Genomic DNA, 15,667 nt, shown 5'->3' with positions numbered 1-15,667 from the left:
GGGTTTTGTGTCACTCACGGCAAGTGACAATCACAGTTCCTCATCTCAAAAATAAAAAAAAGCAAAAGATTACTCCTTTCATGAGCTTTTCACAATGCATCAAATAGTACTCCAAATGTGAAATATAGCAGGGAGGTCATTCAACAGCTACGCTATATGAAACTAGACCTGTTGCGCTGTCCAAGATTTCGCTGCAGTTGGCTGTTATGTCTCGATGACGCCTCACTTTTAGGGGCTTTATCTCACTTCTGTGCTCCACAGAGTTTCCTACCAAGATCACCAGAGTGAACTTAGCAATGTTTTGTCAAAAATTATGAATTTGCCAAGTCACAAAGCCATCTGAAGCCAGAAGGAAAAAGTTCACGCAAATCCATGTACTGCCCATCCTTCCCATGCTAGCAGAAGCGCCAAGCTTGCAAACTCCCACAGACACCAGTGCCACAGTTCCCTTCCGGTGAATTTTTGTGGGAAACTACGCTCTACGCCGTTCTAGAAGAGTTGACTGTTGGGCTACGTGGTCATCCATATTTGAAGTAGTAACTTAGCGCGATAAAAACACGGAAACAAGAAAGGCGGACATGTGAGTGGGTAGTGCTTGTCCTTGTCCGCCTTTCTTGTTTCCGTGTTTTTATTGCGCTAAGTTACTACTTCAAATACGCCATTCACTGCCCCAAACAGCAAAGTGTATAGGTATTTCGGTTAACATCTCGGCCAAGCTTCCTTCTTTTCTTGCTCTGCATACAATATGCCACCAGCAGTTTAAAAGAACATTTTAACATTGTCTGGAGTGCCTACATCGCCCCGCGGCGAAATGGCTACGGCCCGAGTCATGCACCATCCAGCGACTGCAGACACTCACACGACATTACGTATTTCGCAACGACAATGCGGTGCTTGATGCTTTACAAGCAATGCACAGAACAGCTCAAGGGATAGATCGCTGTGGGAAGTACACATGTGTGTGGGTATGCGACTGCCGGAGCCCGCGCTAGCTTGCGTGTATGCGCCATCAGTATGGCAGTTCGTTTATATATCTTTATGGAACACTTGCCATGTTTTAGTAGGAGCTGTTACGTTCCCGAGCTTGTTTAACTTCATTAAATGGTATTTTGTTTACTGCATCGCCTTAGCCTGCTCGTGAGGGGCTGCTCACGAACCCTTCCGGACAGCAATCCCCACTTCAACTGTTAGTGCAGCTTAGTCCCGCAAGTTGAAGTCAAACCACGGCAGGTGCCTTGACCTCCAAAAAGAGATGGGACAAAGGCAAGCGCAACGGTGTACAGAATAGATAAATCATCGTGCATTAACGAGGGATGACCACATAAACGAGACATACTACAGAACGCTTGCTTCTGCAGCTGCTAATTCTCTAGTGTGCCGTGTTTCACCGATTACGTTAGGTCAAACTAGGCCGAGTCGCCGTCACGGGGATGCAAAGAGTCGGCGACGGACCTGGGCGTCTCCGGCTGAGCCCCCGAGGTGCGGCACGGCAACGGCCGAGGATAGCGTGCGGCGCACCGCACGCACCTGGAGCAGGGCGCGGAAGGGTGCACGGCAGATGGGGCAGTTGTTGGCCTGGTAGCGCAGCGAGTCGGCACAGCACGAGCACAGGCACAGGTGCCGGCACGGCAGGATCAGGGTGTCCCGACTGTCGCACATGCAGATGACGCACTCCGCACCACTGTCCTCCGTCTCCTCGTCCCCGGTCGGGGGCTGCGGGTGGGAAGAGCACGACACTGCTGCGACGGGACACTAAAGGAGATGTGGAATTGCAAAACGACAAATCCCGACACGGAGCACAATAGGGCTGGTCTATTCTTTCACTGAAATAATAGCGAGCATAAACTACAGTAAAAACAAAATGGGGCTAAAGGAAATCATCAGTAGCCGTAGGCACGGCTTGACGGTTGCGCAGCGTGTCTGGTTTGTCTCTGGCAAGGGCACGCTTATGTCTTTCTCGCTGCCACAAAAGACGCCCTCAACCAATCTGAGAGTGCTCTTATTAGTGACACGCTCATGATGAGGCCAAAAGAGGGCATCATGCTACCGTGGAAGCAGCGGCCAGTACCACTTCACTGGGCGAAGCAGTGATGCAGCAGGAACCTTCGACCCAGCCCCACGGGGAGGTGGCGACAACAAAGGTCACTACAGAAGCGCTCTGTGCATGAGAAGTTCGTGCCACCAGTGCCCAGCAAAACAAAAAACAAATTCAGGCGCAGCTACCATATGCATTGCTGGAGGTGCCTCCACAGGATGTTGCACGTACATTTGAATTTGGCGTTGAGACGCGGGTCATGTTGGCCTGGTCCATTTGCTCAGTGGCCCGGCATATGCAGCAGCTTTTAGAGCGGGCCTTTCTTTGGCTCTTACCCACACCCTGCGTCGATACCTGCCTGGCAAGTCGAGTAAACTGGGCTGATCCCGGAGACAGTTCAATGAAGGGTGGTGACTTGGTGGGCTGATTGCGATACCAGTGCATAATAAGTGCCTTGACAAGGTCTTTAATGTGGTTTGTAAGGCAGCGGGACAATCTCGTAAGCAGCCTAACACATAGCAACAACCACACACCTCAGAGCAATAACCATCCCCAACACCATATATTGCCAAGTCTACAGAGAAGGCATCACTTCTCTTTGAGGATCAGCCTCCAATGGTTTCTGCTCAATTTCCCCGTTTCTGTGCATCTTCCAAAGCTCTGTGCTGTGCTATAAAGAATTCCCGCTAGGTCTGATGGCATGGAGAACCAAACAAACGTGTCGTAACGTCGAGCCTGCAAAACATTAAAAAGCATGCGAGGCTATTCATGATATGTATACACGTCAAGAAGTTAAGAAATACAGTAGAACTTCATTGATACATTCCTCTCTGTTTAGTTTTCTCGGCTGCTATGTCACGTTTCCATGGTCCCAGCGTATAGCTCATTCACTCCGATGTATTATGCTTGCACTTGATACATCGCCATTCTGTGATGCTCCCACATTTTATGTTGCATTCAGATGCGGCGGTCACATACATTTAGTGGTGCAGAGGCAAATTCGCTCTCGCAAGGTGCTATGAAGATGATAATCATACACTTGCGGTTAAGCCTGTCAAGTCCCGCTCGCGGCCCTGCCCCCAACATACTCGATGTGCGCGATTCTCAGTCTAAATAAGTGCGTCTCAGCACAGCTGTGTGCGTGTGTGTGTTTATCAAGAGAGCAAAGGGGCCACTGTCACAGGACAAGGGCGGTATTCTTGGGCGATCACTTTCACAACATTTCGCAAGACGTGGCCTACTTGGCAATGGATGCGTCCGAGTCTATGAAGTGTACAATGAACAGTGTACTCGGCACTGATGAAGATGACCTTTCCCCAGCACCAGGAATGCTGACGGGCGTACGTAGGGACACGTTCGGTGCCGAGTCAAGCGAAATTTAGTGAAAGTGAAACCATTTTCAAAAGTGGTCGCCCAAGACCGCTGAGCTAGTATGTGTCCCTTAATTATACATGTGCATGCACCATTTCCGGTCCCAGTACAAGCCCCGAGACATCTAATAACTGTATTGACAATCATTCAGAGCTGTTTCTGACATTGCTGGGGCAATTTGGGGCCTGCATCACTGTTACGTTTTCCTGGCTGTAAGGTTCTTTTTTACCACAGTCTCTTGAAAAACGTATTGGCAGGGTTCTACTGCAGTATTCATAGTGCAAGAACGGACAACACTCACAAAAGCACAGCGTATTCACCATCAACAGTTGTCAAACCAGAAATGTACCAAGCTGGAGCCTGTTTTATGTGGACGTATTCGTATGAGCAGTGGGCAACTATCTTTGCTCCAACCACATTGGTCGCTATCATCAAAAGAGTAGCTGGGCATGAGCGCATGCATTATAGAATGGCCAACTAAGGTAGACAGGTAGCTAGCAGATGCTGATTGCTGATTTGCTGATTTACCCTGTTACACAATAGAGGCAACGTTTTTACAAGAAGACCCATCTAAAGACAAGTTACTTTGTCGAAACAATGGCTCTAGCTTGACACATCCTTCATTCGGCCACTGTTGATCACCTCGTGTTTCTGGCTTCCTGAGAACCTCAGTCTTGGATATAATTGTAATGCATCACTAACAAGCCCGAGTTCTGACATTTCTTCAAGATCGGAAAGCGTTCATGCACGCTGAAAGAATGCCCATGACGCGTGCATCAATGGCTACCTTGGTCTGGGCCACATTCTTGTTCTCGATGCCGTATATTTCCTGCAGCAGATAGCAGAGGCCGTCGACGAAGAGCTTCTGCTTGAGTGGCTTGAGCGTGTACGTGTTGTCAGAGTTCTTCTCCACCACGGCGACCAACACGTGCGACTGCCGCGGCTCTGCGGCATTGAGAGACATCCACGCACGAAGATAAGTGTGGTCCAAAGCCCTTGCCACGCAGTTTTAAGCCTGCTGAGGTGATGCGCAGCCACCGCACTTTTGCAAATGCATTCTAATGTAGTTAACATTGCTGTGTGCCATCTTTGTGTTGATTTAGTGGTTTCCTGCTATGATGGTGATGTATGTGAACTGAAGCATGAGCAAAAGGAAGTATTAGGACGAATCATCAAAAGAAGGCTTCATAAAGTATTGCTCTGAAAGTGCGAGTGGTGCGAGAGACTGACGTTCAAACGCTCGGAGCGGTTGCTAAAGATCTATGCTGCTGCTAGCCACACAGACTTGCTGCTGGGCTTGAGTGAGATTTCGTTGCAGTTAGTCTTTAATGTACCCACCACTTGACCTGGAGTTCTTTGCATTACCACTTAAAGCAGCTGTTCCAATTGCTGTCGGTACACCACAACAAGCTCCCTTCCAACTCCAAGGAGCCTGTCTGCAATGTCATATTATTAAAAGCAATTTTATGTCATATCAGACAGTAACACGGTGAACATTCTAGAACCAGACGTGTGATAATGAGCTGACATTCACGTTGGAGGTGTGTGAATAATGGAAATTACACATATGAATCTCAGAGTTCTGTTTCGAATCGAACACTTGCTATAAGGGAACTAAACAATTGACTTACTTCAGATATTCAATTATGGCTGAATACACAAGGATTACTACCATTACTGGAGCATGCCTGCTATGAAAAAGAAAGAAAGGCCAATAGATAAGGACGCACTGGCCACCTTAATTGCCTGTTGTAAGCCAACCTGGAACTGTACTGTGTTTGCTAACTTATAAGCTGTTCAAATGTACAAGCTAAAAGCAATACCTTCGCTGAATAAAATAAATTTGTTACACTTTTCTTCTTTATGGTATTTATTCTCCCTTATTTTTTACAAGCAAGCAAGCAAAATGTTTTGTACTCATTTAAAAATTTAATTGTTCGAACTCCTCTAATTCATGCACTTCTTTTTCAGTTTTCTTGAGACTTCAATTTTAATGCTTACAGTCAAGGGGTAATGCTCAGCAGGGGTGTGCGAATAGTGATTTTTGAGACCGAATTGAATATGAATCGAATCGAATACTTTTTGAGTAATGAACAGCCATTATCACAATAAATATAAAATGATGTTCACATCCCATTATTTTTTATGTTAGCAAGTTTCTGTCATTACATTGTAAGTTATGAAGCACTGTTTATTAAAAACACAAATGGAGCATTAGGAGCAAACAAGCTGTTTCTTTGCATTCACAGGGCTGTTCAGAGAGGGTGAATGGTCGCTGCATATGTAGCCTGTAAAGAATGGCTACTTAAGCGACGTAGCCTGCTCCACTATCCAAGTTCTCATGTTTTAGGTCTATACTAGGGCTGCAGGGGTTGAAAACTTACCATACTTTTGCTCCAGTTTTATGTTTATTTGGGTGCAGCTGACAGTTTGCAATATTCGAAATTTATTAGAAGAATATTCGCACTTACAAATAGTGACTATTTGATTCGAAGATCCACTTGAATAGGACATTATTCGGTTCGTTATGCAAAAGTTTTGAGTATTTGCGCACACCCTACCGCTGCTCAGAGATGTAAAATATATACAGCCCTCATCGACGATGGCAGCGTACAATTTAAACTCGCACAGTTGTGCAAATTAACGTTCATAAATATGAAAACACTAACATTTTCTCGACAAAAATGGAAAAGCGGTGCAACGTACCATCTCCTTCCTCCGCCAGGCAGTGGATCACAACTGGCAGAATTTCATCCTCGAAGTTGTAAGTCAGCTTCATGAAAAAAAAAGAAAAAAGAAGGACATGCAAAAAGGGACTCAGGCAACATGGTATATCACTGCTGGCACGAAACATCGTTTCAAATCAGAGCTCAGCATTTTCTCAGCCTCAAGAGATGTTTGTTTGTTGATTGATTGATTCATTCATTCATTCATTCAAAATACCTTACAGGGCCCAGAAGGGCATTGAGTAAGGGCAACAAAAAACTGCATAAATAGTATAGGAACAAGTATCAAATAACCACGCAAGATGCAAAACAAGAAGTAAAAGGGAAAAATTGTACAGCGCAAATGATAACAAAAAAATATACACAGGCGCAAGGAACATCGTATTATACCATGAGTAACATGAATGAGTCATATGTGGCCAATACTTATGGTAAGAAAGAACAGTGGTCATAAAAGAAATGTCATTGACGTAAGATGCACAAGATAGCAAGGCGTACCGCAATAGCAACGAGAATGGAAATGCAAACCAACTGAAGAGACCCAAGTCACGACGTCACTCCTTAGAAAAGGAGTTTCAAGCGGGTAAGTGTTTCAAGCAGGTAAGCTAGAAGAATCGGTCGAACTGAGGGGGCTCGGTCTTTAGTGACGACCGTATGTGGACAACGAAAAATTAAGCCATGGAAAGCCAGGAAAACAATTTGTGCTCTGTTTGATTCATGAGAGCCAACGCCACAAAGGGTCTCTCACTGCTCTCATCCACGACCACAAAATAGTGCAGCAGAAATAAAAGAAAAATGCAGGTCTACAAGCTGTAGTTATAATATATGAGGTAGTTATTCCAGAGAAAGCGTTGCTGGAGTGAGAGATCTATCACTGCGCTACTTATCTAGCTTCTGCAGCGTCACATGCCAAGTGTAAAACGAAGTGCAGTAAAACCACAACATAGCGAACTATTAGATATAACATATAACATAGCATGGCATCTGTTATAGCGAAGTAAGGTATTATATATTCCGGTAACAAAATAGGCAAGTACAGTCACTGACCAACTTTTCAGATCTGAATGATTTCTGGGCACCTCCACCTACCGGTAGCAGTAATGTATAACGTCAATGACCAAAATTTTGGACAGTGCTAGACATTTTGCACATGAACCACGTGTGCAATGCCACAAACATGGCAGCTATAAACAAAGCCATCATGCAGCCAGTGTAGTGGCTGGTGATAAGTCATCGAAGGAAACTCGCCGCCAATATGTTTGCACTTGTAGACCTTATCGGTAATCGAGCACGATATCAGACATACAGGGCTAGACTGATGGCGGTTTCACGCGCAGTCCCCTCAGTGTGCAAAAAGTCTGTTGGCGGTGCACATGCGTTGGTCAGCAGCTTGGCTTGGTTGGACCGCAGTCAGCAAGCCAGCGTGGCAATCCTGGGTGTAGTCGCGAATTTGCAGTGGTGTAGGGCGCGTGTGTGTAATTTACTGTTGTTCACGTGCCTTGTAACTGCACCACTAGATGTCAATGGGTCACGATAATCCGCAGGAGACCCCTTGCTGGTTAGCCCAAGGCACCCCTTTGCATTTCTTTCAAACAGAACAGGTAGCAATCTTTTTTCCACTGATCTCTCTGTGTATGCTTATAACGAATATCAATTATAAACAAGGTATTTTCGTGTTTGTAAAAATTAGTGCAGCAAAATTCTTATGAACTTTTGCTTCGCACCAAACTGCTCAAACACTAAAAAATATTTCAAAATTTGTGACATCATGTTGACAGGTCAGCAATAATTTATAAAATATAACTTGGACCCTTTCATTTTTTTCTTTTAATGGTCAACCTATTGTACTGTGAAATTGATGAAGATAAAGTTTTGAATAATTTATCAGTCTAATATAATTTTATGTTTCTCTTTATTGTTTCTTTAGAGCAAAAGAAAATTAACTAGGCAGTACAACAAACTCTGTTCGGACGGGTTCTGCAATAAACTGAACTGTTTGGAGACCCCTCTTTAGTTGTTACAAATTCAGCAGACTTCAGGTTTGTTATTAAATGATTCTACTGCATACAAACGCTGTATTTCTCATTTGGCTAGAAATCACATAGATTTGCATAAGGGTGAGAGAAAACAGTAGACTCACCTCCTCCTCACAGTAAAGACTTGGATCAAAAATGTGGGACGACTGGCTGAACTGTTGATTGGCACCGCGCTTGTAATGGTATGTCTCCGAGCTCATCTCCGCGTTTCTCGGGCTATAACTGTACGCAAAAGAAAAACAAACAAACAAAGGTGAGTGAGCGAGTGAAACAGAAACTATTACGTACCTGCCAACCTGACAACTTGAATTTAAAATTGGTAAAAGATCTCGCGGACATTACAGGGAGGGGAGAGGCACACAGCGGACATCTTTTTTAAAAATATTTGCCATGAGCACAATCACTTGTGGAACACACGCACATTATTTATGATTACTTACATTTAGACGCAGCACATAAGCAGCAACAAACTAGGAACAGCAGAGACAGAGTTGTAACACGTTTTTAGATCACAGTTACTATTTCAGCGACTTCGCTTCAGGAAACTGTCTGAATAAACTTTAGAAGAGTTATTTGAATAAACTTAACTCACTAAACTCAATCAACTTGCTCGAAGCAAGTATCCCTCTGGCATACGGCCTCTTGCACGGCTGCAAAACAACAGCATAGGTAAGACCCCAATTTTTCAGATATAAACGTTTTATTTCAATCATGCTCGCCCCATTCTTCAACACTTTAAATCTTTCGTGTTACCACAATCTACTTTTCGTAAAACTTGATGGAACGCTTGTACAATTGCATAATGAGCCTAAATTCTTAAGCTTCACAAAAGACTTTGGAGAATCGGCAGGTATGCGATTATAAGTGAGCACACTGCATCCTCAAACAGCTTCTTCAAGCAAAGCCAGCCACTCACATTAGTCCATTGCTGGTGATTTCCTCCGTGCAGAAGTAGTGGATGGTGATGGCACACCGAACGTCCGTGTCGAACGTGAACTCGATGTTGTACCGGCACGGCGGGACCGCGTCCGTCACTTCGTCGTCCGCCTTCGACTCATCTTGGATTCTGTCAAACGAACCGTGAACATGAATTCTGGGGCACGAGATTACTCACACATTTTCTAGACAATGCACTTTAGCTTGAAAACTCCAATTGGCATTGACGACGGCGACTGCACTGTTGACGCTTTCCTCAACAACATACTTTTGCTGTTCTCGAGACACAAAACTCTTGTTGACAAATAAAGCTACAATGCTGCCGCTGCTATCGACAGAGTGCTGCCTTCCCCAGAGTTCCCTATTAAACTTACTACAGTCATCTGCACTTTCTCTTAAAAGCTTTACAGAAAAGATCTTGCTCCTTCCACTGCTCTGATATTGCCATAATTTTGCAGAGAGATTGTATTTTATAGTCATGATTGTTTGATATAAAACTGGCCATTGTTATTTGCCTAGTTTTTCAAGAAAAAAAGAGAAAGCACATTTGCTGCCTTAGTCTGTGCCACTAGTGGTGTTCACATAGCAACCCCTCTCTCCCTCCTGCTCTTCTCTTTTTTGCTCTCAACGAAGCCACCCCAAACCATACATCAATCGGTGAACTTGCTGCCGTTGCCATGGTGTTTGAAGGACCTGCAGCCCCTCTATTAATTTTAGTAGGAAGCCTTACGCCGCCTTTAAACGATTAGAGGTTCTGTTGACATGCAAAAACAGAATACCTTGCCTATGCTAAAAATTGCACGTTCAAAACGTTACGACTTCTGTGACCTCAGACTGCACAGAGGGCATGCTAAGGTTGTGCTCGTACAGACCAACCGTAACCAGGTGACGTACCTGACAAAGCGCAACGATTCCTTCCGAATGTTGACGAGACTTCGTAGAGGCCTCGTGGGCTCGTTGGCCTGCGGCGCTGGGTACGGGAACTGGGGAAGGTCGGCAGATGCAGCGGATGTCAACTGACAGGCAAATTAGTGAGCTAAATCACCTGTGATTACACTTATCACAAACAATCTGGCACGCAAGTTAACTATGGCATTCAAGAACTTATCTGTAGCTTGCATACATACTAATATCACTAATAAACTAGAACTTACGGTTGCTTCTGCGAGCCGTTTTCTACGAGGTTAAATTTGACAGGTGAGCAAGGAGTTAGCATTTCTTTTTTTTTTTTGTCTGCAGGCGAGCAATCGAAACAGCGATTGTGCGCTGGTAATTACAACAAGCAGCCGATGTAGCCTAATGAAATGGTACACCTTTCCGCTCACAAGCAATTAAGCATGACCGCTCGCAAGCATGATCGGTATAACCCGGTCATGAGATCGGGATGCGTCGCGGTATATATATATATATATATATATATATATATATATATATATATATATATATATATATATATATATATATATATAAATTTGGCGTGACCGCGCGCGCTTTCGACTTACGGTTTCGGACGGCAGTCAATCACAGCCTGAAAGCAAGTTTTGCAGATATCTTGTCAACACACAACACCACCGAAAGCGACGGAGCTAAGTCGACGCTCTGCGCCGCGGAAGCTTATTTTACAGGTACGCCTGGCTGGCCACCATTTCCACAAAGAACTCACGTACGGGCGTTGGCTTGCCTCCGAGAAAGTTCAGGTCGGTGTTCTCGCCGAACAGGTACGCCTCAGGCTGATTGGCGTCGAACCGTTCCCCGCCCATGATGAAGTGGCTCGCGAAGTAGTTGCCTGCGAGTGACAATGTCACAGAAGGGAACGCACACAAGTTTAATTACGATCGGAAACCAATTAGATCGCGACAGTACCGCTATCGACACGTTTTCGGCTAGCGTCAAAGGCCGCGGATACCGACGGATTGTAGCAGCGTCAGTGCCACACCGATTACGATCTCACTCTTTCGTACAGCTTCAGAAGTTTCACGACTGCGAGATAGTCCGATCGAGTTTCGGAGGATGTAAACACTGGAGCGAGGTCGTCAGAAACGAGAGCTTTAGACGCAAAAGCGGCACCAATAACGATGTCTTCGCAAGCTAGGTGCAGCGGTGATGTACGCACGATGCATGCGATGCGATCTTGCTGGACTTTTTCAAGCGTGCATAGTCGAAAATAAGACGCCTGCGAACCACGCACGCTGCGTCGCCTGTCAAGACGCCATTGGGCACAGCTGTTTTTTTTCTTCCTTCGGAAAATGTAACGAAGGCCACACTTACCAGTTTTCGGCGGATACCTATATGCACAGTTGGCGGCAAAGTCCACCTCTTCGACCCGGACGTTCTGCCTGCTCCATATGCCGCCCATGTTAACGCGAACTTAATCGCGTGAAACTTGTTTTCTATATAACGGGTTTACGAGTTCATCACAAGTGGCATGGACGAACCCCCCCACCATCACTCTCGCACGGCAAGAGATATATCACGCCGCGCATGCCGGAGTGCAGCAAGTAACGACGCAAACAAAAGTAGTGCGCAAGTGGGATTGGCTCGTCTTCGAGACAGTCATGCGCGATATCGTAATGGCGCCTTGTTTTGAAAATCAAATGCGCGAAGTGGCCGCTCCAAGCCGGAGTCTCTAGCCTGACTGCGGGAGCATAAGCAAGCAAATAACACAAGAAAGCTCCACTGTGAGGCTCTTGTGTTGTGGGCGGACACAATTCTTCTTTTCAAAACCGAAGCTTTTGTTTGAGGACCTCGCCGAGTTTAGTGACCATGGCTGCGGCCTGGCTATACCCTTGTCAAATAGGCAAAAAAAAAAAAAAAAAAGAAAACGACACGGGAAGTTTATCTTCGCGCATCCGCGGCTGCACGGCATAATGAAGAACTAAACAGTGAATGCATCTTGCGGATACAATGTATTCGAACAGCACTATGTTCATATGCTCATGCTGCGCCTCTGAAACCATGATGCGTTCAAAGCATCTGTCACACTCGCTAGTAGTCTGCAACTCTGCTTAACGAAAGGCTCGGCATAATTTGTGTGTGCGTGAACTCGTGTTTCGATTCTTTATGCACTCACACAAAGCTTTGCTGTAGACAGATTCCAAATCGCTGGATCTGCTGCAGACATTTATGATTGTTGAGGTACGAAATCAAATGTGACAGGAGTTCCAGGTAACTTTAGTCAAGCTGTCCAATGGAAAAAAGAAAAATTAAAACAACACAGTGCAAACTACAATGATAAAACCCAGTGTTTGTAGACACCATAGACTTTTTTTTAAATCACCGTAGACAGCATGTTCTATTTTTTTCTTTTTTGCTAAACAGCTTGGCTAACGTGAACTGGGACACACGGTATGTATCAACGTGGCAGAAGCCGACAAAATAATGTTTATTGAAACAGGCATGGCTCATTTGCAGCTGTACACGGGTGGTGAAGATATCATATCCATATATGTGTCATTGCAATCACTTTGACAGTCGGCCATGGTGAAGATATTATATCCATATGTCACTGTAATCATTTGATGGTCGTTCAAGGCCGGTATTTTGTAGCGATGCCTTTTCCTGATGCCAATCACTTTCGGTGCTTTTCACGTTCCTGAGTGGCCGCTTTTCGAAGCTCTACCCGGGTCCTCTACATCCTACTGCAACTTGCCTGGTACGAGGCATACTGCCAGAGTTGTCCAAAGAAAAGTGCTGGCTGAGAACTGCTGGAGAGAGATTTATTGCAGTAGAAAAGCTTGCTGGAAGAAGTGGCGTCTACTATACGCCTGTGGCAGGTTAGAGCTAGGCGTTTGCAATAGTTCTTTAGAAGTTACGGATGAGCACCTTTGCTCAAGAACTAGTGATGCATTTCCAATGCCACATGCATGATATATACCGTTCTGACCCCCTCCTCAAACTTAATTTGCCCATTGTGAAAAAAAAATTATGTAAAGTATTTTAAATGTGCCTTTCATACCTTCTGTTTTGATTGAACATAGGCCAAATATCTTGGGCAGCTTGGTTTTTAATCATTTAGCGAATTTACTCTCTACACAGAGACGAAAAAAAGCTGTTCTCTTCTCTAAGTGTAACAACATGTATCTGCATTAAGAAAGCAATAATGGCAAGCTTTGATACAGGTAATAATATTTGTTATATTCACAAAAGCTATTACAGGTCGTATTCCCACAAGATTCCTATACTAGAACTGCTTGTAATAGCAAGTGCCAGCCAATTGTGACGTTGAACATACATTATTTGCAAAAACAGACTGTCAATGGCAAACAGCTCTCATGAAAAACTTTGTGAATTTGGCACTTGCCCACTCAATCCGAAAATATCCTTGTTTGCTCTTCAGGCCAATAGATGATCTTACCTTGCCACATAGACACATTGTTAAAGGAGCAGTCACAGTATGCATGCCTGTAAGTTTGTTGACAAAACAAGTTCATTGTTCAATTTATTGCCAGCACACTTATTGAGCAATGTACTCATAAAACATTCAACAAACCTAAACATAGCAAAATTAATTTTTTGGCCCAATGCTTTCTTTTTGTGAATTATACATTTAAGTATACTTTTTTTGGCAGATGGAGTTCATAGTAGGTATCAAACATTTCGTGCTGTTGTACCAGGCTCCCAATCATTGTACTCCCAATTGGATGGGTACAGAGCCTTTGCGGTGCTGCTCATGAAGAATGTGTTACATGTCAGTCTTGGGGCATGAATGCACATAGCGAGGAGGCAAGTGCAACAGTGCTAGACCTAGCTGAATACCTATTCTAAGACAGCTGGCAAGCTAGTTACAGCGATAGCTGTTAGGGACATTTCGTGGTGTATAGCACAACTATCATCAGAAGTAAGGTGACGATTCCTCAAGCAGAAATAAAACTAAACTTGCCCCCAGCTAGAACTTGATCCCGGGTCCATGATGCGAACTATCGTCGCCGATAACATCATCCTCGTTTTGTCATCTAACCTGTTATCGCTGTTTTTGGTGGCACTCTGCTGTGACAAGTCTTGCAGCAAATAGCAATTGAACCTGCTTGGAAAACCTTGCACAGCTTGAATTCAACAGTTCAATCTTCACGCCAGCAGCAGACATCATGTAGACATTGTCATCACAGGCGTGGGATTACAGATGCGCAGAGAACAGGGCTCCAAACTGATTTCAATGAGAACTGTATAAAGCTAGGCAAGTCGGTTATAGTGGCAGCACTTCAGACATGGCTCATGGCATCTGTGGAAAGCCTCAGCAGAATTAGATTAAATCTGAACTTGTCCTTACCCAGGGTTCGTTCCCCAATCCACGACATGAGCTGTCTTCAATGACATCATCCTTGCAGTAGTGGCAGTAACTTAACCAGCTATCGCTGTAGTGGCACTTCCTTTTAATGAAGCACCAAGGACAAACACTGAATTTACATAGAGTGTTAGATTACACATTCAAGAAGGAACGCAAAGCTTTATGCCCCGAGCCGACTTAGTTGCAACTGAAGTGGCAGCACAGTCCGTCTTACATCATTTTCTTGCCAACAGAAACTCTGTTCTCGGTAAAAGTGACACAATGGACACCAAGAGCAGAACTCTCGCAAGTGATGTAAACGTATGTGAATCAGTTTCCACTCCAGCAGGAAACTGTGCTTCACCTAATTTTACAAGCCTATCTTACAGAACCCGTGACAGCATCCCTCCATGCCACATTGTCGTTTGCTGTTCACAAGTGTCGCACTAGATGCAACTGGCAAGTGGCATCTCTAAGGGCACCCAAAGGAGCCATGTGAACAGGTAGCATTAGCCGCTTCTTTTGTAGTGAAGTTTAAATAGCCAAAGTGCATACACGACACATTCAACAGAGTTTTGCAACTGACTGCCGGAAATTTTCATCTCCCCAGCTACCCCCGCTTTTGTTCTGCAGCAAAACATCTGCATTCTGAGACAGTATAGTTCCCGTTTTCTAAGCTTACTTGAGTAAAACTTGTCATTATTGCAGCTGACTTGTCTCATTCCCGCTGACAGAGTACAATTTGTATCTGCACATGCTTATGCATGGGTACACTCTGTGCTGCTCTGGATACGCAGTGGCACTGGTTGCTCATGTCAGCTGCTTACCGAGCTCAACACTGTAAAATGCCGAAGATGAAGACAGCTGGCGGCTGTAGTTTGTAATGACGCCATTTCATTTTTCTTTAGATTTCTTATCCCCCATGCCAACCCAGGAACACAAAACCTCTTAAAAATGCATTGAAACAGCTACGAACAGCTATACAAGTCTTGATCTATGCGAAGACAGCAAATAGATGTTCTAGACATAACCTTGGTGCCAGAGATATACTGGTATATATTCTATCTGCCATAACAACCCATTACTGTTATCAGATCGAGTGGCTGATCATGACAGTGACACCACTACAGCCGTGTCCCAGCGAGTGATGACGCAAACAATGGAACATAAAATGCATTGTTTCCAAACCAAGGAGTTGGATGGAGGATATTAACATACTGGCACATTTTACTCTTGCTTTGCAACAAAGCAGGAGTACACTTGCAAGCAAAGACACACAGGTTTGAAATGTTAGAGAAAA

At 44.6% G+C, this 15,667-nt stretch overlaps 1 protein-coding gene across 2 annotated transcripts in view; it reads right to left on the bottom strand.

Annotated features, from left to right (window-relative positions):
• Mrgn1 (Mahogunin ring finger 1) overlaps positions 1-11,581 on the bottom strand; it is a 36,462-nt gene extending 24,881 nt beyond the window's left edge. The window contains exons 1-8 of one of the 2 annotated variants that reach the window (XM_050176678.3): positions 11,373-11,581; positions 10,772-10,890; positions 9,999-10,087; positions 9,085-9,234; positions 8,273-8,390; positions 6,113-6,179; positions 4,194-4,351; positions 1,453-1,713 (exon numbers count right to left, since the gene is read on the bottom strand). In XM_050176678.3, coding sequence (XP_050032635.1) covers positions 1,453-1,713; positions 4,194-4,351; positions 6,113-6,179; positions 8,273-8,390; positions 9,085-9,234; positions 9,999-10,087; positions 10,772-10,890; positions 11,373-11,460 — 1,050 coding nt within the window. In that variant the 5' untranslated portion in view covers positions 11,461-11,581. The remainder of the gene's footprint in view (positions 1-1,452; positions 1,714-4,193; positions 4,352-6,112; positions 6,180-8,272; positions 8,391-9,084; positions 9,235-9,998; positions 10,088-10,771; positions 10,891-11,372) is intronic. The other variant, XM_055069594.2, reaches the window with a different exon arrangement.
• Between the last annotated feature and the right edge of the window lie 4,086 nt (positions 11,582-15,667).

Source organism: Dermacentor andersoni, chromosome 8 (assembly GCF_023375885.2).
Source record: "Dermacentor andersoni chromosome 8, qqDerAnde1_hic_scaffold, whole genome shotgun sequence".
Taxonomy (NCBI): domain Eukaryota; kingdom Metazoa; phylum Arthropoda; class Arachnida; order Ixodida; family Ixodidae; genus Dermacentor; species Dermacentor andersoni.
The sequence above is the reverse complement of the archived record's forward strand: the minus strand, read 5'-3'. Positions and strand labels throughout refer to the sequence as shown.